The 20003-nt window shown below is 54.3% G+C and overlaps 1 protein-coding gene across 1 annotated transcript; it reads right to left on the reverse strand.

The window, feature by feature from the left end:
• Positions 1 to 719: 719 nt before the first annotated feature.
• On the reverse strand, positions 720 to 16933 carry PRKCG (protein kinase C gamma). Its single transcript, XM_037127575.2, has 18 exons — positions 16764 to 16933; positions 16397 to 16428; positions 15353 to 15435; positions 11411 to 11522; positions 11156 to 11287; positions 10522 to 10678; positions 9721 to 9855; positions 9370 to 9457; positions 9044 to 9073; positions 6982 to 7134; positions 6460 to 6648; positions 5480 to 5571; positions 5329 to 5391; positions 5078 to 5216; positions 3969 to 4049; positions 2700 to 2807; positions 1231 to 1371; positions 720 to 1018 (listed from the first exon to the last, which is right to left on the reverse strand). The coding sequence occupies exons 1-18, from the start codon at positions 16931 to 16933 to the stop codon at positions 830 to 832; spliced, it is 2094 nt and encodes a 697-aa protein (XP_036983470.1). The 3' UTR covers positions 720 to 829.
• Positions 16934 to 20003: the final 3070 nt, after the last annotated feature.

Here is a 20003-nt window from a genome sequence, read left to right on the forward strand (position 1 = left end):
GGAGGCGGGGTTCCGAGCAGAAATGGAGCCATGCACCTGGCAGGCGGCTGGGTTGGGTGTAGGATGGGGGAGTCTAGAAGGAAAGCCGGTTGAGAACAGTCGGGGAAGGGATCCTCCGCACACCCCAGGCATTCCCGGGGTGTGGAAGAGGGCACTGGAGCATCGGGGCACAGCCTCCCACTTACTCCAGCATTGGGGCACAGCCCCCCACTTACTCCAGAACGAAGTGGGGGTGGGCAGGGCCTTGGAGGTAGGGGTTCGTCTGGGAACCCAAGTCCGAAACAGCCCACCCCATGAGACTGTTTCCCAGAATGGAAGAAAAGAAGAACGAGAAGGAGGGAAAGGGGGTGGGGAAGGGGATAGAGGAGGAGAGGGAGGAGAAGAAGGGGGGAGGGCAGGAAGAAGGAGGAGGAGGAGGAGGAGGAGGGAAGGAGTTGGAGGGGAGGGGAGAGGACGGGGGTGGGGAGGAGAGGAGAAGGAAGAGTAAGGGAGGGAAGAAGGAGGAGGAGGAAACTACCAAGATGGAGTGTACAACCCCATGGAGTAGGGATGGTCGTGGTGGTTCTGGAACCTGGTGAAACAGAATCCAGAATACCGAGGTGGGTGAGAAACTAGGGCTCAGCGCGGCAGAATCTAGAGCACAGGGATGCTCTAGAAACCGTGTGGAGTTGAGAATGCCAGGAACGCTTGAAAAGGGCACCTAGCACCCAGGGGGCAGAGGCCAGAATGCTGGGGAGCAGGGTCTAGAAGTCGAAAGGAGATGGTGAAGTACAGCCCAGGCTGGCGCGGTGGAGGGAGCCGTGGGGACATCTAGTGGTGGCAGATGGGATTACATGACTGGCACAGGCGCCGGGCTGATGGGGCTGCGAGCATCCGGGTGCACGAAATCCGGGTTCACGTAGGTGAAGCCTTGGAAATCCGCCTGGTCAATGCTGGCCAGAACTAGGCGGTCTGGGGGGGTCAGCGCGGGCGCCGCCCTCGTGAAGAACTTGTCGAAGTTCTCACCGCTGCGGCCACACTGGAAAATACCGAGAGGAAAACGTGTTCTACTCGCTCCTTGGGTACCTGTCTCTGTCCCCCAAATCCATCTCCAGTCTCCTCTGGAATCTTTGCACATCCTCACGTGCACCACCCCCCCTTCAGTGGTCTCCTCTAGGGAAACCCTGCCCCGCCTCCTCATTTGGGTATTGGAGCTCCTGAGTGCCAGGGAACAAGGTTTTGGTGACCTACCGGGCGAGGCCTGAACGGAGGTGGGATCTCCAACCGCTCCAGCCGCTCCCAGTCGATCCAGCGGAAAAAGCCATGAGCGCGGATGGTGGGTTCCCCATCAGGCCCTGAACCCAGGCGCTTAGCGGGGTGCTTGGTTAGGAACTGTGGGGAACACAGACAGACAGACAAGTCCCAGACAGGAAAGCCCAGAGAACGAGAAAGAGAGAAAGGAAGACAAGAACGGAGGAACACAGAGAAACGAGCATACAAATCCAGGGACAGAAGAGTAGCCAGACGGGACAGGAAGGGTGGGGAGAGAGAAAGGGGAAGAAAGAGAAGGAATGAGAATGGGGTAGATGAAATCCAAGCCCACAGACCCAGGGCAAGACCAGGGCGTGAAGGCCAGAGAAACCCAGAAAGAGAAAAAGGAGCCGGAAAAAGAATCAGGGAAAGGGATGGGTGGAGCAGAAGGAAAAAGGGAGAGAAGTGGGAGACCCAGAGAAAGGGGGATGGGGACCCAGGAGACCAGATATGAAGGCAGAGACTCAGAGAAAGAAGGAGACAGACCCAGAAAGAGAAGAGGACAAGGGAAAAATCTCAGAGTGGAGGAGTGAGAAGAGAGAGGGACAGCATGGGGGGACAAGAAGAGAGATTGAAGACACCCCCCAAAAAAAAAGGGAAATAAGAGATTTGGAGAGAAAAGAGCCAGAAGTGGGGGTAGGGACCCAGAGAACATATAGAATGAAGGCAACAGAACAGAGGACAGAGAGACGCAGGAGACAGACCCTCAGAGAGAGGGAGGTCAGAAACATTGGAGGAAAGAAATCCAGACAATGAAAGAGAACCAGTGTGTGTGTGTGCACATATGAGTCAGGGGAAGAAGGCAACAGAGATGCAAGAGGTAGACAGATTCCAAAGGACCCAGAAAAGGGAGAGACACAGAAAGCCCCATCCCAGGTAGACACGGGCACAGGGGTGAGACAGAAACCCAGAGAGAGACAGTCAGAGAGGCAGGAAGAGAGGAGCCAGGGGCAGAAGTGTGCTCACACCTGGGGCTATAGGCTATGCTCTTCCTCCTGCATTGACTCTGTAACCCCGGAAGAGGAAACCAAGGCTGCCAGAGTTCCACTGACTTGCCCAAGAGCCCACAGGAGGACCCGTGGTGGAGAGAGAGAGGTGCATCTGACCCACCTGGTTCTGGAGAGGCAGGCCCTGGCTTCCAGCCCTCCCTGTACTGAGCTGGGGAGTGGGGGCAGCAGAAAGAGGATAAGACAGAGGCCATTCTTGAACTGGAGGTGGCAGTGGGCAGTACAGTGTCATTCTAACAAAATTGCTGTGACATGAACTTGTCCAGCAGATGGGTGTCAAGTGACTTGAGCAGCGGGAGTCACTTTCTAATATGCACAGAGACACTGTGTGGGAAGCCCTGGATGGCAGTAGTGGGACCCATGGATGGTGAGTCCCGACAATCTGGGAGTCCTGGTTCTCACCCCCTTGCAGATGGCCACGGCTTCCCGGGAGAGCGACTTAGGGTAAGTGACCGTTTGTTCCATGATGGCCTGAAACAGCTCCTCCTCATCTTCTCCATCAAAGGGGGGCTAAGGAAATAAAGGGGTCACAAAGTCCAAGGCTTGGGGGACTGCTTCTCCCCACCTTCCACACCTTCATCTCCCATCACAAACACAAGACCCCCCCTACATACTTCCTAGAAAAAAATGTGAGCTAACCACCAAAGCTTTATCTTTCCCCACCTCATCCCACAACCAGATGCTTTGATTTCCTGTCTCAGAGGCATCAGCTCTCAGCACCTCTTTGCTGCTCTGTCTCTCTCTATCTGTTATGTAAATCAGCAGGGCGTTAATTAGGCAATATGTCACTTAACTAGAAGACAGAGAAAACGGCAGGAAAAGCTACACAAGCATTCTGGTTAGATGAGAGGTCTCCACTTTTCTGGGGTGAGGAAGGGCAACATCTAGGCATGGATTCTTAATGTGGGGTCGAGAGGGTGTTTAAACAATTGAAGGTTCCCATGAACTTGGGCAGAGAAAGTGCATCTTTTTTAATGTCTAGCTGGAATTTAGCATTCCCTTCAATTATGAATGTAGGCAACAAACCATAACAGCAATACTGGTGGCTTTATCATGATCATAAATCACACACACATATATAATATATATGTATAATATATATTATATATATAAAATCTCATTAGACTTGCAGATATCTCAAAATATCAGTTATCTCTACTTCAAGATCACTGGTATATCTTCCTATTTACTTCCTATCCCAGGAAGGCATTACTATGTAGTTTATTAGTAGAACATCACATATATGTCCACCCCCCAATCTTTAATATTTAGGTAACTATATACATTGACATTAAACTTATTTAGTTGGTTAGATTAAACGTTTTAAAGTATTGGTGCTATATTTTAATATGGTTGGTTTCTTTTGTAACCCTATTTTTACTTTGTGCGTTTGATTGGGTTTGGAGGCCGGCCCTCAATTCACTGAGCCACTCCAGCCAGGGCTACTATGGGCCTTTGAAACCATTGTTCTGCGAAGCGGTGCAAAGCACAGTGGGAAGCGGACGCTTCAGAACCACGGACAGCGCTCACTGGCTTCATCTTCCCCAGCCTCTAAGCACTTCCTTAGACTATTACAGAACTTCCTTCCCAGGTTTTTCCCGACCATGTAACAGGTGGTGCCCCACTCCGTGTTACCTTTAGCCAGGTCGGCCTCTCCCCAGCTTCCCTTACCTGACCCGCCAACATCTCATACAGCAGAACCCCAAAGGACCACCAGTCGACAGATTTCCCATAGGGCTGGTAGGCAATGATCTATTGAGGGGAGGGAGGAGGGAGAATGGGAGGCAAGAATTCGTGCTTTGTGCTTTAAGATGCATAGGACCCTTCTGGCTTCAACCCGTGGGCACCCTACCCACTTTAAGAGTATTCGGCACAAACTCTCCCCACTGAGAATTTTGTGGCCAGAGCTCTGTTCTTTGGGAGATCTGGGGAACAAACTTTACCTACTTAGGCTATTCCTCTGGTCCCAAATAAAAGGGCAACAACCTAAGGGCCAAGTCACAAGTCCCACCCATCTAGAATATTTAGGTAACTGGACCCTCTTCTTACAAGAAGTACTGGGTGCACAGGGCTGAATTTCAAAAACCAGAGATTCTTAAATCTGGATGCATTTCAGATTCATCTAGAGGGCTGTTTAAAAATAGATGTTTCCAGCCCTGAAGAATCCCAGCCTCAATAGGCCAGAGTCAGAGGCAGGAACAGGTGTGTGTGTGTGTTGCAAAACCTCCCCAGGTGACTGATTACCAGCAAGGTTTTGAAACCACTGACCTTGGTCACTCGGGCACTAGTATTGAATCACCTGGAAAGATCATGAATGGCAACCACCAACAGCACTTCCTCCTCCAACACTATAGGTGCAGACAGATCTTTAGCCCCACCCCTTTACAAAGCCCGGGCATACTCTGCCCACTGGAAATATTCAGAAGACACGGGCTTGGTGTTCTGGGGGGCTGGGCCCCACCCACTCGGACTAACTGGTGTTCTCAGAGTAGTCCAGTCACAGACCCTATTCTCTTGGAATTCCTACGAGCTGGTCTCACTCTTCTGGGAGGTTCACCCACAGGTCCCGCCCACTTTGCCTATTTAAAGACCCAGCTCCACCCACTTCAAATGCTCAGCGCACAGACCTCTCTGCACCGCTCTCCATTAGAACGCTCCACCCCCCCACTCGTGGAAACACCCCAGGGTCAGGTCCCCCGCATTATGAACACTAGACAACCAGCCACACCCACTCAGCACACTTGGAGTGCAAGCGCCCAGGGCAGCAGAGTTGGGGTTACCTCTGGGGCAATGTAGTCTGGGGTCCCACAGAAGGTGCGAGTGGTGGTCCCAGGGAAGATGTTCTCCTTACACATGCCGAAGTCGGTGATTTTGATGTGTCCTTCCGCGTCCAGCATCACATTGTCCAGTTTCAGGTCCCTAGTGGTTTGGGGCGGGTCAAGTAGAAATATATAGAGAGAGTTCCGTAAGGTCAAACCCCTTCCCCTCTAGGGGCCTGATCCCCTCCATGGAAGGGCATGGGACTGCTCACCTGTAGATGATACCCTGATTGTGCAGGAAGAAGAGGCCGATGGCAATTTCCGCTGCGTAGAACCTAGAGGAGGAGGTGGAGAGACAGAGGTCAGTGGCTGGATCCCACCCCCTTCCAGCTTTCCTCCACCTTCACCTTGGCCCAGACTTACGCTGCATGGGGCTCCTTAAACTTGCCCAACTGCTGAATGTGGTACATCAAGTCGCCCCCGGTGACATACTCCATCACAAAATACAGACGATCCTGGACGGGGGAGTGGGAGGGGCTTAGAGCGAGGGCACGCCCATCAGGCGTTCTTGTCAGCCTATGCGCGCGGCACTTAAGTAAGGGACAAGTCCTACTTGTTGGAGACAAACGTGAAAGGCTGGGGTCCACCCAATCAAAAACCCAGAGCAACTGGCCACGCCCACTGGGAGGGCCCGAAAATCTAACAAGGCAATCTCAGAATCTCCACATGCCCCATCCCTTGTTACTCTGAACTATAACTGTTCTGGTCCCTCCTCTCAAAATTGAAGCTTGAAGTCCACCATCCGCTGGAAATCCCTGGGATCCGAAACCTCTTTTACACCCACTCACACCCATATGCAGTTCTGGCCACCTGTTAGGAACCGAAGTTGTTCAGGCCTCACCTACTACTGATGATGATAGTAATCATTTAAAACTCAGGAAGCCAGGCGCACCCATTCAGAGTTCTTGGAAGTAGAGTCACACCCTCTCAAACCCCTGATGGTTCAAACTCCTTGTCCCATTCCACATCTTGAGAAAAGCTTCTTTCCGATGAGTCCTTCCCTCAGCATCCAAGAGTGACAACCTTGTCACACGGAGCCCAATTCTGGGCACACCCACTCAGAAAACATTCTCCTCCACGCATTCCTTTACTCAACAATCCTTTACTCAAAAACACCCACTCAACACTCAAGACCAAGCTGGCTGGGTCTTAAACACAGGAACCATCTGCCTGGCCACGCCCACTCAGGACCCCATCCATCTGGCCAAGCCTCCGATTGCTCGCAGTTGGTGAAAGCTCTTTGGTCTGCTGCCATAGCTCAGAATCCTGGAGCAATCGCCTGCTCCATCTAGGTGGGGATGAGACAGGCCTCTAGAGCCAGCCTCCACCCCCTCCGTCCTTACCGGGGTCTGGAAGGTGGAGTGCAGCTGGGTGAGGAAGTGGGGCCGGCCTCCTGGGCCTCGGCCCCCCAGAGCCAGCACGCGTTTCTCCACCAGGGTGCAGTCCACATCGTCGTCCTGGACGATCACGTCTTTCTTCAGGATCTTGATGGCGTAGAGTTCGTCGGAGCCCCGGCGCTCAGCCAGCATCACCTGGGCACAGACGCGCAAAAAGCTCAGTCTGTCTTGGAAACCCCAGGGGGTGCAGGCCCCTGCCCCTGCCTTTCAGGGACACGGAGAAACAAAATCTCAGGGCCTTCCTCTCCCTCGAAAGGGATCTCATGCTCTGACTTTGCCGACCACCCCCTCGGGGAAGGCAATCCACCTGTTTATGTCCCTCCTCTCCAGGGATCCCAGAGGCCCCATCCAACCCTCTTTGGGGACTCAGTAGCTGAGTGTCCCTCCCCTCCTATTCCTCTCTAAGGACCAGAAATGTGACCGTCCCCCACACATCCTCCCCTTCCCCCAGAGCCCCAGGAATCCGACCTTCCCAAAACTGCCTTTTCCTAGAACCATTAGGAAGCTGAAGTCCGAGATGTGCAGACGTCCAGGACTTGCCCCGAAGAAACAGCGCTTGGGGTCGGTGGGACTAGGGGATGGGGAGGGGATGGGGGAGGAAGAAGGACCCATCCGCACCCTCTGTGAGAAAGGGGAGAGACCCAGAGGTAGTCAGAGCCCTGACTGGGTTAAGCAGGGGGGTGCCCCTAAGAGAGACAGCATCCAAGAATGAAAAGGGCAGGGAGAGATGGAGAGAAAATAAAAGTTGTTTCCTTGACCCAAGAGCTTTCTATAACTTTCCAGAGCCAGAGCGTTTATTTATTGTTTAACTAACCCTTAGAGAACTTATTAGATGGCATTAATCCTCTGGTAAACCCTGTTATCGCCCCACTCCACCCCCATTTTCAAGAAAAGGAGACCTGCAGAGAGATGTTAAGTAACTTGCTCCAGGCCACACAGAGGATAAGAGGCAAAGCCAGAAATCAAAAATCCATTAAAGCCAGACTGTATGCCCCTGCTTTTTGTTTCTGCACCATCACCCAGCTCGTGGCTTGGAACACAGGAGGCCTGAGCAACAGGGTGTTGAATGGATGACCATCTCCGGAGACCAGTGCTGAACGCAACATGTATCTCTCAACCTTCAGACCAGACCCAGAATCTGAGCATCCCTTCCACGGCTGCGCCCTGGGCCAGCTGCTCCCACCTGCGTGGTCACAGCACCCAGCCTTCTCCCTCCTCCCACCTTTGCCTTCCACCGTCTGACCTCTACACGGAGGCAGTCATCGCCTTCAAATCAAAATCAACTCCGGCCACGTCTGATGCCCTCACTAGGTTTAAAAGCCAAAATTCTCCCAAGGAGTCACAAGGTGCCCCCACCCCCAACTTTCCCTCTCGGACTTCCTCTTCTCCTGCACCCCACCCCCACCCAGCCTGTCCTCCTTGCTGTAAAGTAGACACCACTGGCTTGCCCCCACCTCAGGGCCTTTGTACGTGCTGTTCCTGCTGCCTGGAAGTCTCTTCTCCAATCTCCACATGGCACTTTCTCTGTCTTTCTCTCTTACCTCCCATACATCTTTGCCACATGGTACTTTCTCAGTGAACCCTTCTTGGCTTACTGCAGTTAAAATCATAAAAACGTCTCCAAGGGCACTCCCTACCCTCTTCCATGTCTGGTTTTCTCCACATTACTCATTGCTTTCTAACATATTATCATTTACTTTATTTTGTTTAATGTCTTTCTCAGTGTTAAGCTTCATGGGGGCAGGAACTTTTTTTCCTCTCCTGTCTATGGCTCTCTCCCCAGTGACCTGGGCCATGCCTTAGCACAAAGGAGAGCAACAAAATGTTTTATGGAAGAATACACGAGGGAGAAAGTTTGCCTTTCTTTGGCTTGGTTATCTGGTGCCTCTCTTCTTTGTCTGGGGAATCCCGCACGTCCTCCAGGACTCAGGCCCCTGGGAAGCCTTCTCTGATTGATTCTCCCAGGCAGTGCCAGGGACTTCCAGGACCTCCCTGGAGCCTCAGGCTCTCCATATCAACCATATTTCTCCTGGTGATCAATTTCTCTACTGGTGACTTTCTTTCACACTGAAAGAAGAGATCCCAGGCAATTGGCTTGATTGTACTCTTGGCTTATGTTACACCTTCGGAAACAGGTGTTTAGTGAACGAGTAAATGAATGGAGGAGAAAGAGGCTACAGTGATGAATATAAAGAAAAACTGAAGGATTGATGCCAGTGACACCTCCTCCAGGAAGTCCTCCCTGACCACCTTCCCCCTAGACTGGATTAGTGCCTCCTCTTACTTCTTTAGTGTCTTGGGCTCTGGTTTAGTACAGCATCCTGGGGTTTAACTATCATATCTGTGATGGTGTCCCTACAGGAGGAAGTTGCCTGAAGAGTCAGATTCACCTAGAATCACTCAGCAAGCATAACCCTTGCCACCAAGTATATACTCAGTGCATGTGTGTGGACACAAAGGTAGGTATTAGGGGAGAGAGATACAGACCCCCAAAATGAAACTTTCCATTGCAGGCCTCAGCTCCACTCACCTCATACAGTTCCAGGGGGTAGTTACAGGCCTGGGGAAGGGTGGGAAGAAAGCCAGAGTCAGCGCCCCAGAGAAGGAGGCGATCGCCCTGGAGGAGGGGGTCGGGGTTCCCAAGCTCCCAAGCCACAGGGATGGGTAGGAACTTGAATTCCCATCAGGCCCTGAGGCAGGAATTCCCTAGAAAAGCAGGGAAAGGAGCCTCCAGGGTCTTCTGGGAATTGTAGTCCCAGGATTGGGCAACCAGGAGCAGCAGCATTTGAGAAAGGCCAGCTCTGAACTGAGGGGGGCTGGGCAGGGCTTTCCATGGGGAAGCCAGGGTCCCGGTACCTCAAACTTCTGGAGGAGGTTGCAGTTGTCAGCATCAGCCACCGGCACATTGTAATATTCACCCTCCTCCTGGTTCAGCAACTTGTACCTGACATGCGGATGGAGACCAGAGCCAGGCAGGAAGCAGGGAGATGGGTGGGCCAGGTGTGGAGGGGGGGAACCATGGAGAGGCAGAGACATCGAAGGGGGGGTGAGACACAGAGAGACAGACACAGAGATGGAGAGAAAGAGTGAGATAAGGAGAGAGCGAGGCGGGGGAGGGGAGAGAGGAGGACTTTGGCCTGGAGGAGGAAGACCACACACACACATCAAGGTGAAGATGCTGGCCGCCCGCCCCATCCTGGCCCTCACCAGCCGTCCACCGGCGCCTTGAGCAGCTCTGACACCCCAAAGGACATGGCGCCCATGAAGTCGTTGCGGGAGGTCCGGTCCCAGTCCCACACCTCCACGCTGAGCCTGCGCTCCACGTCTCCAGGCTTCAGGTTGCTGCGGGAGGAGGGGGCAGAGTGAGGGGCCCAGCTGCGGGCTCCCTCACCCCCCAGCCTCGCTGCTGCAGGAAAAGGCCAACCTGGCGGGCAAGCGGGGGTCTGTTTCCTGCTCCGGGAAGCATCTTCCCACCTGCGGTCCTCACGTACGGGTTCCCTCTCCCAACGCCAGGACCCTAAGTACACCTGGGTAGCTCTCTCTCCATCTCCCCCTCCCCCAACCCCGGTCCCTCACTCCCTCTCCTTCCCATCCCGGTCTCCAGGTCTCTGTCCTACTCTGAGGTCCTGTCTTTCTGTCAGTTGGCTTCTCTTTCTTCCATTTCCACCCACCCACCACCTCTTTGCTCCCAACCCCTTCCGTTCTGTCTGGATCTCTCTCCTCCTCTTCCTCTCGTCCCTCTCTCCCTGGTCTCTATCTCGCTCTCACGTGGTACACTTCAATGGAGATTAAATACACAGGTGCCTGTCTCTTAGCTTCGTACCTCCATTCCTCTCTCCCAGTCACTCCCTTCCCTTCCCCCATCATCCTTTTCTGCTCTTTTTTTGGGTGGTTTCTTCTATCCCAACTCTTCCCACCAGCTGCTCCCTGGGTGTCCTGTGAGCCACCTGGACCCTCAGACCATATTCTCTGTCAGCCATCACGGCCTCCCCTGTATCCGAGGCTCACAACACAAAGGTCTCGTTCCACACAGGGTTCAGCGTGGCTTTCACTGTCCGGGTCTTCTGTTTCGTCAAGTTCCGAGGGTCTGGGATGAGCTTCAGTTTCACGTAGGGGTCCGACAGACCATTGGGGTCCATTGGGATGAGGTTACGGGCCTCACCGACTGGGCGGGGAGGTGAGGGAGGGTAGATCGGGTCAGCGATGCAGGGAGAGGGCCCCTGGCCCGCCCCCAGTCAGCATCAAGGTTTCCATGTTCTTAGCTGCCTTCCTCTGGCCCCAGATGCCTTCGATCTCTTACTTCTCCAGTACCAGAAGACAGGGCATAAAGACCTTTGACCCGGAAATTAGAGTCTCCTTCCTTAGGACCCAGGAGTCAGGACCTGACCATAACAGCAGGTCTTCTCTTATCCCTCCCTCTCAGGGACCTTGATGCCTCAGAAAGTCATTAAAATGGGCAGAAAGTAGGTAGAGGCCAGGCTGGAGACTGGGCTGCCCGCTAGAAGGGGCGTGGCCGGGTGGTGCAAGGCGCTAAAGGGGGAACCCAAGAGTGGGCGTGGTCTTGTAGGTGGGCGTGGTCTTGGGGGGCCTTCCCAGGCCCGGAGCCAGCACAGCGGACTGGGGTAAAGGGGCGTGGCCTCACCCGTGATGTGAATCTCATCTGCAGTCGGAGCCCGGATTTCCAGCTGCAGGCGCCCGCGGCGCTCGGTGTGGTCCACACCGCACAGAGAGGGCACGCTGCGCACACAGCGCCGATGCACATTCATCTCGCAACCTGGGTGGAGGAACAAAACTGGGGTAGCCTTCAGGCCTCCGCTGGGACCCCAGACTCCATCCCCACTGCGCTTTCGCAGGGGCCCCAGAAGAGCCAAGTTCAGGCTGGACCAGAAATACTCACAGGAGCATTTCATGCCCTGGTGCACCAGCCCGTACAGGAGGGACCCGCAGTGGTCGCAGAAGGTGGGGCTGCTGTAGCTGTGCAGACGGAACTTGTGCTTGTTCCGGGGGTCCTAGGAGCACAGAGGAATCAGTCGGAGGGGGCGGCAAGGGTGACTGGAACGCGAGGGGAGTAGCCATTTGTACTCCTCCTCCTTCTGCCTGGCTCTCCCGGTCTTGCTGGGGCTCCGCCTCACTCATTCACTCTACGGCATTTATGGAGCGCCTACTGGGTGCCAGGCACGGTTCTTTCTGGGTTTCTGGACCCAGCCGTGAACAAAACAAAAACTCCCGTCCACATGGCGTTTGCTTTCCAGCGGAGGGGCACAGAAAATAAACGTGATGAATACATTATATTCTGTGATGGACAGTAACAGGTAGGTGCTCTGGAGAGAAATGAAGCAGAGAACTACCGTGTGTGTGTGTGTGTGTGTGTGTGTGTGTGTGTGTGTGTGTGAAGGGGGGAGGGCTGAAATTTGAAATAATGATCAGACAGTAGCTGTCACTAACAAGGTGGCATTTGGGACAAACCCAAAGGAGGTGGGGCTTCCAAAGTCCCATGATCCCTACACCCCCACCTCACACAAGCTGGCCTTTCAGAACTCGTGGGCCACTGTGAATCTGTGACAGACCACTGTCAGCCTCTGTCGCTGTCTGCACAGATACCTGCCTTTCTGGAGCCCCTGGTGGAATGGAGATCTGGGGTGTAGGGCCCCAGGCAACTTTCAGGAGAGATTACATCTAAACCACACAGCAGGGCCTAAGGTCTTAAATGTGCTCAGTACTGTTACTTACTGCTGGGGTTATTATTAGTGAGTTTATTGCAGTCCCCTCATAGCACAGCCCTGGGTTTCAATAAGAGCTAGGCCAGTTCCCAGCTGTGTGATTTGGGACAGGTTCATGCCCACTTTTGAGCCTTAGCATCCCTCTCTGCCCAATGGAAATAAAGGAGCTACATCTTGAAGCAATGCTGTCCAGAGTCCAGTTAAGCAAGAATTTAGGGCACCAGAAAAGCATGCTCCGTCCACCCCCAGTAAGAACTGAGTGTTAAAGCATTTAGCATTTGCCTTTGGTGAAGAATGCACTGCAAAAGTTACCCAAAGGTGAAAATTCAGGATACTCCCGGACTTTTATTTATTTGGCAACTCAGTGGGGACCCTATTTTGAATAATACTTGGGGGGCGCGGCAGGAGGTGTTGGTGGCTGCCATGATCGGTTGCGATGCTCTGGGCTTCTAAAGATGCTCAGCTGATCCTGAATCAAAGGATTCCTGCAGGACCAGTTGAGATGCTGTGTGCATGAAAGCCCTCGGCGGGGTGACTGGCACACAAGCACCCCATGGAGAGAAGCTGGTATTAGCCTCAAGATGAAAGTCACTTATCCAAAAGGTGACAGTGCAGGGGCTCCAATTAGATGGATCAGGGTCCACATGTTTACGGCGCCCACTAGCCAGCCAGGTGGGCTCCTCCAATCCCTTCCAGAGACCTGGGTTTCCTTCCTATAAAGTGGGAGGCGGAAGGGAGCCCTCCCTGCAAGGGGTCTTGTGAAGACTAAATGCAGTCATCATCCTTGATCCAGGTTACTTACGAAATCAAACGCATTCAGAAGAAGAAGAAAAAAAAAAGCCAGTATGTAGAGGAAAGACTCCTCCTTCACTATTTACCTCTGTTTCATCATCAGTAACAATAATAGTTTCAATGCCAATAATGGTTTGTCTCTTGCCAAGTGTCTGACTCACTTAGTTCTCAAAACAGTCCTATATGCCGATCCTCCTCGTTTTCCAGGTGACAAACTGGAACTCAAGAGGTGCTGACAGGTAAGCTACCTTTCGGAAGGTCACAGAACCAACATGTGGGGGAGCTGGGATTCGAGCCCAGGTGTTCTGGCTTAGGGGCCCCTGCTGAGAAGATGGGCAGTACCTACCCTGACAAGCTGTTGTGCAGATCTGATTCTATGCTGTATTCACAACACCTGATAAGTGTGTACAGCGAACACTGGGCAAATCAGAAGGAGCGTTGGCAGTAGAGGTGGGCAGGTGAGGCGTCTGATCAATGGCACCTGTAGGTGCCGGTAGTCAGTGGAGCTCAATTTATGTTCTATGAAGTCACATCCTTTATGGGAACTTCCATTTTCTCCACCTGACAAGCTGGCAAAATTACTCATGGACTTCCGTGTGTGTGGCTCTCCCTCTTTCTCTCTCTGCCTCTTCCTCTCTCTACTAATCATAAAGCCATCTCTAACTCCGTGTCAAACCCTGGGCTAGACGCTTAACCCACCTGCTTTCATGAAACTGCCAAAACGGGGATGTCTACATTTATGTTGTTCCATGTGGTAGCCCCTAACCACACGTGGCTATTTACGTTTAAATCAACTCAAACGAAATGGAACTTAGATTTCTCTTCTTTGGTGACGATAGTCCCTCTCAAGTGCTCACTGGAAGGATGGCAGTGGCTTCAGTACTGGACACACAGACACAGGACATTTCCATCACTGCAGAAGGCTCTGTTGGTGGACCCTAAGACGGTCATCCCCACTTTATAAGGGAGGTGAGGGAGCAGGGGGCTGAGGCTCAGAGAAGAGAGCCCCACAGCCAGACAGAAAGTGAAGGGGGGGGGGTCAGGGGCTGTTTTTGTGAGCCCCTAAAGTGGGGGTGGGGACGGGGAGGAAAAGAGAAATTGTAGGTATTGATGTGTGTACACATAAAAAACTGTATGCACATGTGTGTACACGTGGGGATCTATATATGTATGATGTGTGTGGTATGCAAGTGGTTATGTGTGCACATGGGGAATTTGTATATGCATGTGTGTGTGCAAATGCGGATCTGCATGTGCACGTGTACTTGCACATAGGGCATCTGTATACGCAGGTGTCTGCGTGCATGTGGGGATCTTTATATTTAGGTGGGTGGGTGTGCACATGGAGCTCTGCATATGCAGGTGTGTGCGTGTGTACACGAGGGTCTGCGTGTGCAGGTCTGTGTGTGTCTCAGGGGTGTGTATATACAGGGGTGTGAGCACAAGGGGGAATCTTCATATGCAGTGTGTGTGTGCAAGGGGGGTCTGTATATGCATGTGTGTACGTGTGCATGGGAGCTATGTATATGTGAGCAGGTGTGTGTGCCTACGGAGATCTGTATATGCATGTGTGTGCGTGTGCATGGGAGCTATGTATATGTGAGCAGGTGTGTGTGCCTACGGAGATCTGTATATGCAGGTGTGTGTGTGCACATGGGGATCTGTAAGTGCATGTGTGTGCATACGAGAAGTTGTATATGTGCGGGTGTGCACGCATGTGTATTGTTGGATCTGTGGACCTCCTCTCAGAACCTCAGGTGTTTTCCACCATTTCTATTCTGGTCTCTATTCTGGTATCTGCACCTCTGTCTGTCTGCGTGTCTCTGCTTCTTGCAGTTTCTCCAGGTCCTGTTTTTCTGTGGCCTGTGTTTTGCTGCCTCTGTTCCAACTCTCTCTCGCTCTCGCTCTGCCTCAGTCTCTCTCCCTAGGTCTCTATCTTTTTCTGCATCTTTAACATTCCCTCTCTTCTTATCTCAGGATCTCAGTGCTTGCATCAATATTTCTCTCCGTCTGTCCCTCAGCTTTCTGGTTTTAAATGTCTCAAGCACTGATTCACAGCCTACCTACCCCTTCCAGTGCCAGTCTTTGGTCCCCTCACCTCTGTCTCCTCTCTGTCCCCCACCTGTGTCCCCAGCCTGTCTCAATCCTCTCTGATTCCCCCTTTCCAGGCCAAGGGCAGAGAATCTGGGCCAGACTAGCTCTCTCTATCTCTCCAGCCCCCCTCCCCTCCCAGCCTTAAAAATAGCAGGAGAAATTGGGACGGACGCCTAGGGGGTGAGGGAGGGGGCGCGGCCTGAGGAAGAATAACCAGGTGTTTGGGCACTCACGTCCGTCTGGGGGCCCTTCCCAGCGCCTGGACACTCGAAGGTCACAAATTCGTGGCATCGCCGATGAACCACAAAGCTGCAGACTGAAGGTGAGAATCACAGAGACACAGAGAGACCCCAAGGGACAGAAAATCAGAGAGAGAGAGAGAGAGAGAGAGACACCCCGACAGAAAGAAAACCAGAGAGAGAGACAGACATATAGACAGACCCCATACAGAGTTCAACTGAGAGTAAATCAAAGGGGAAGCTTCGCAAGCAGAGAAAGAGAGACACAGAGACCAGGAGATGGAAATTCAAGACAAAGAGAGAAACGGATGCAGAGAATCAGAGAGAGCCCAGAACATACACACAGAGACGGAAAGACAGAGAGAGAGAGAGAGAGCCAATAGGATCCCGCGGAGAGATCCAAGCACAGGCCGCAGAAAGAGATGAGAAAGCCAGGAAAGAGGGAGGTAGAGAAAAGAGAGAAAGCGCAGGGGAACGTCTTCGGACAGAACAGACAGCAGCAACTTGGGCAGAAGTGAGTCTGGGGGCGCCTCTGCGGCCGCCCTGCTCCCTGACTCACTCTGTTCTCAGAGTGGCAGCTGGTGCTTTAGGACTCGCCCCCCCTTTCCGCCCCCCAGAACTGCCGGCCCCACCCGGTCCCCACCCGCTCATTGGTGACCCCACCCGGCCTGCCCCTGCCTAGGACGGTTGATGTTGTCATGGTGACGGCAGCCTGGGGGTGGGGCTCTGACTTGGCATCTTCAGCCCCCCCTTCAGCTCCCCTTTTCCAAATCTCCCTGTTCCCATGGCAACAGATTCTCCAAATATCTGTCCCCACCTGGAGCCGGCCAAGGGAGGGGCCCCCAGCACCACCTCCGCGGTGGCCCCTCCGCCAGAGATCCCTCCCCACCACAGGCTGTGTCTCTGCCACACCCCCCGCCCCGGGCTCCCCCGCGCTTCTCTGGGGACCAGAGAACACGTGTGTCAAGGAGCCTCAGCTGTGGGGCCCCAGCCTCCACCCTCTTGAGGGTCCCAGGAGTCCAGGTCGCCAGCTCTTACCTTGACATTGCAGACCCTGTTTTCCGATTCCCCTGCAAGAGTCAAGGATCTGGGGTCAGTAGAGAAAAGGGTGACCAGGATCCCCTCACATCTATGAGCCCTATAGGTGGCCTCTGACCCTCCTCCCTCGGGAGCCAAGAGTCTAAGCCCTATAGCCGCCTTCTCTTTCTAGAACCCAGAAATTCCGGCGCCCAGCGCCTCCTCCCTCAGACCCAGGAGTCTTGGCTCACAGACCCCTCCTGCCCTGGGACCAGAAGCCAGGACTACAGAGCCCCCTCTTTCCTCATCACTCAGGAATCTGGTGTGACAGGGGGGTCTCGACCCCTGGTCCCCTCGTCCCTGCAAGCCCCCAGCCCCCTTCCCTCACCAGATGAAGTCGGTGCAGTGGCTGCAGAAGGTTGGCTGCTTGAAGAAGCGAGCGGTGAACTTGTGGCTCTTGACTTCGTGGACCACCTTCTGCCTCAGAGCCCCCTTTCTGCAAAAGAGGGGCCGGGGCCCGCCCTCTGAATCGCCTCCGCCGGGGCCCAGGCCTGCCATGGCCCCAAGAACGTCGCAGGGACCAGGATCCTGCCTTTCTGGGGGAACAGGTGGAAGGGCGAGGAGCCGGAGACTCGGGAAAGCCGAGGAGCCACGGGGAGATCCCGAGGAAGGGAGGAGAGGGGTGAGGCACCTCCAGGAGCGAGCGTGCGGCACCGGCCGCGGCCCTCGGGCGCGCCCTAAGGGAGCGGGCGAGCGGAGCGCAGAGCCTAGGGCAGGGGCGCGCGCAGCCCGAGGCACGGGCGGCGGTGGTGGGAGCTCAGACTTCGGCACCTGCTGAAATGTGGGAGCCCGGGGTGGGGGGTAGGCGTTGCCATGACGACCGAGGGGCGGGGTTTCTGCTTAAAGGCGTTCCCCTCCCTGAACACAGGACAAATGTCCAAATATCCTCTTCCTAACGCGTCCCCCCCCCCCAACACACACACACATATACACGTGCGCACCCCCGCTCCGCCTCGGGGGCTGGCTGAAAGGGGGGGCATCCTGGGAGCCGTGCCCTCCCCCACCCCAATCTGTCGCCTGGCCCTCCTTCCTTCCGGACTCGGGCGCCTCTGCGGCTCCCGGTAGCCCACTGCGACCCCTCTCGGATCCCTGCGTTTCTGACGGTGCTGCTCTGCTTCCACCCAGAAACTTTTCCTTCGGTGCTGGGATCCGCCGGCGAGCGGGGAGGCTTGGCGTCTCACTCTCTGCGCCGCCACCGGAGTCCGGACTCCTCTCCCGAGGCCTCTGTGCAGCTCTACGTCCGAGTCTCCCGCTGGGGGCGTCGCTCTCGATGGCTGCTGCTCTCCGTGGATGCCGAGCACGCACGTTCTCTGGCTCGGTCTCTGAGTGGGTCATTTTTTCTTCTTTTCTCTGAGGATTTCTATTTCTCTGAGGTTGTTGAGTGTTCCCCCCTCCCCCATCTGTGTCTGTCACTCATCCTGTGACCCTGCCTGGGTCTTGGTCTCACTGCCCTGCTGTAGGTCGTGTGTTCCCTCCTCCCTCTTTCTGGGGGTCTCTCCCTAAATCTTCTCTCTCTCTGTCTGTCTCTCGGCCTCTCTCTAAATCCTGGCCGTCTTTCCCTCTCTCCGTGTTCCCATTTCCGTGGGAAATGTTTTCTTCTGTCTCTCTGCTTGTGCTTGACTCTTCTTATCTCTCTCTGCCTGAGCCTCTCTCGACCCAATCTTTCCCCTCTGTTCCGGGGGGGGGGGGGGTGTCTCTCTCTGTCTCCTGATTCCCCCCACACACACCATCTCTGTGCTTTTCTCACCCATTCTCTACTTTTCTCTCTGCTTCTATGAATCTCTCTTTGTCTTTTGGGGAGGGGCGCGTCCCCCCACCCCCCGCCTCATTCTGGGATTCAGTCCTTGTCCCTCTCCAGCTCTGGAGGTCTAGTATTAAAGATAGCATCTGTTCCGCGGTTGGGAGGGGTCTCTCCGAACGTCGGCCCAGGGGGTCTCCTCCCCCGCCCCCCTCCGTCACTCCTCAAGTGTCTCTGTCCCTCTCTGGTGGTGCTCCGTCCCTCCCCCAGCTCCTGAGCGCTTCCCGGGGTTAGCTCCAAGCACCGCTGTTGCCCAGACAACCACGGCCCGCCCCGGGCTGCGGGGCGCAATGCATCCTGGGGCGTGTAGTTTGAGCCTGCGGGCCGCCTACGATCATCACGCAGCCGAGAACCTCCTTTCCCGGCATGCTCCGCGAGGTAAGGTGTGGTGGGGCGCTGCGGCAGCGCCTAGCGACTTGGAACTCCCTCCGCACTTGGTCTAGGACTTTTAAGGGGTCGGGGACCCCTTTCCAAAGTCAGAGGAGGGGCGAGAGAATCAGAGTCCTCTCCCACCCCTAACATAGGGTCCTCTCGCCTTTCAGCCACCTCCAGGCGTCCCCGCCGTGCCCCAGAGCAGATGGGGGCTGGAATGGCCCTGGAAACTGACCTCGGAATCCCACCGCGCTGGATTCCCACGCTCCAGGGTTTTTTTCCTGTCACCTACGTTCCACCCCCAGCTGCTCCAGCGGTCCTTTCTGGCGCCTCCCAGAAGGGGTTCAAGCATGGGGTGCGAGGTGGGAAGACACCCCCAGCTAGGGGGTAAGAGACGCCCTTTGAAGAGGCAGGGGTAGATGCAGGTCAGAATTCTGGGGTGGACACTGCCGCGATCAGAAGAGGCTATACCTCACCAAAATAGAGAGTGGCTCTTTCTAGGTAATCCTCCCCCTCTTCCGGCGAGACCCTCCCCACCCTTGCAGCTTCTCTTCCCTACACCTTTGTTTTGCAGGTGGAGGTGCAGAAAATGAGTGGCAGGATTCTGGAATTTCCTCAGATTCATATATTTATGATTCTCAGTCTGGAGAAAGAGGCAGGATGACTTTCTGTAGGAGAGACTCATTTGCTCTTTATCAAGGCCATTTATTGGCCAGGATCACACCAGGTGTCACAGGGGGCCTAGAACTGAGGGTGGGCTAAGAAAGAAAAAAGAGCCAAGCGTGGAATGTAGGCAGAGTCAGATCCTGAAGACCTCAAGTGCCGGACTGAAGGGTTTTGGTATTACCTGTAGGCTAGGTAACACCTACAGGTGGGATATGGAAGGATGTGAGCAGGCGAGGGTAGGATCCCACCTGGGTGCTGGGAGCACCCAAAGGCTGGAGGTGGGATGATCAGAGACAAGACTGGGGCAATAGCTCCGGTGCAAAACAATGAAACCTGAGCTGGGTCAGGAGCCTGAGGAAGGGGACAGATTCATTCCTCCTAAATATATATATGAGAAAAAAATAGTGTTTGATTAGCAACTGACTGAGAAAGGGGCCAGGAAGAACAAGTGCCTAGGTTCTCAGCCCTGAGAGGCTAATACTGAGATGGGGAATCTGCAAGAATTAATTTTGGAAGAAGGATGCTGCACTCAGGTTGGGACATTGTATTTCTGAGGTGGTCCTGGGTCTCCAAGGATGGAGAGATCTTGTTCATTCCTATCCTAAGTAGCTCTCCTGGTTTGAGACAGTAATTTGGTTAGAGCCAGACTCAACTAGTATTTTTCTGATGAGGCCGAACTTGTGTTGGCTCCCACCTTCCTGGAGCCCTCCCCAATAATAACGCAAGCACAAG

Source organism: Artibeus jamaicensis, unplaced genomic scaffold (assembly GCF_021234435.1).
Source record: "Artibeus jamaicensis isolate MK-2021 breed Jamaican fruit bat unplaced genomic scaffold, CSHL_Jam_final contig_2566, whole genome shotgun sequence".
NCBI classification, from domain to species: domain Eukaryota; kingdom Metazoa; phylum Chordata; class Mammalia; order Chiroptera; family Phyllostomidae; genus Artibeus; species Artibeus jamaicensis.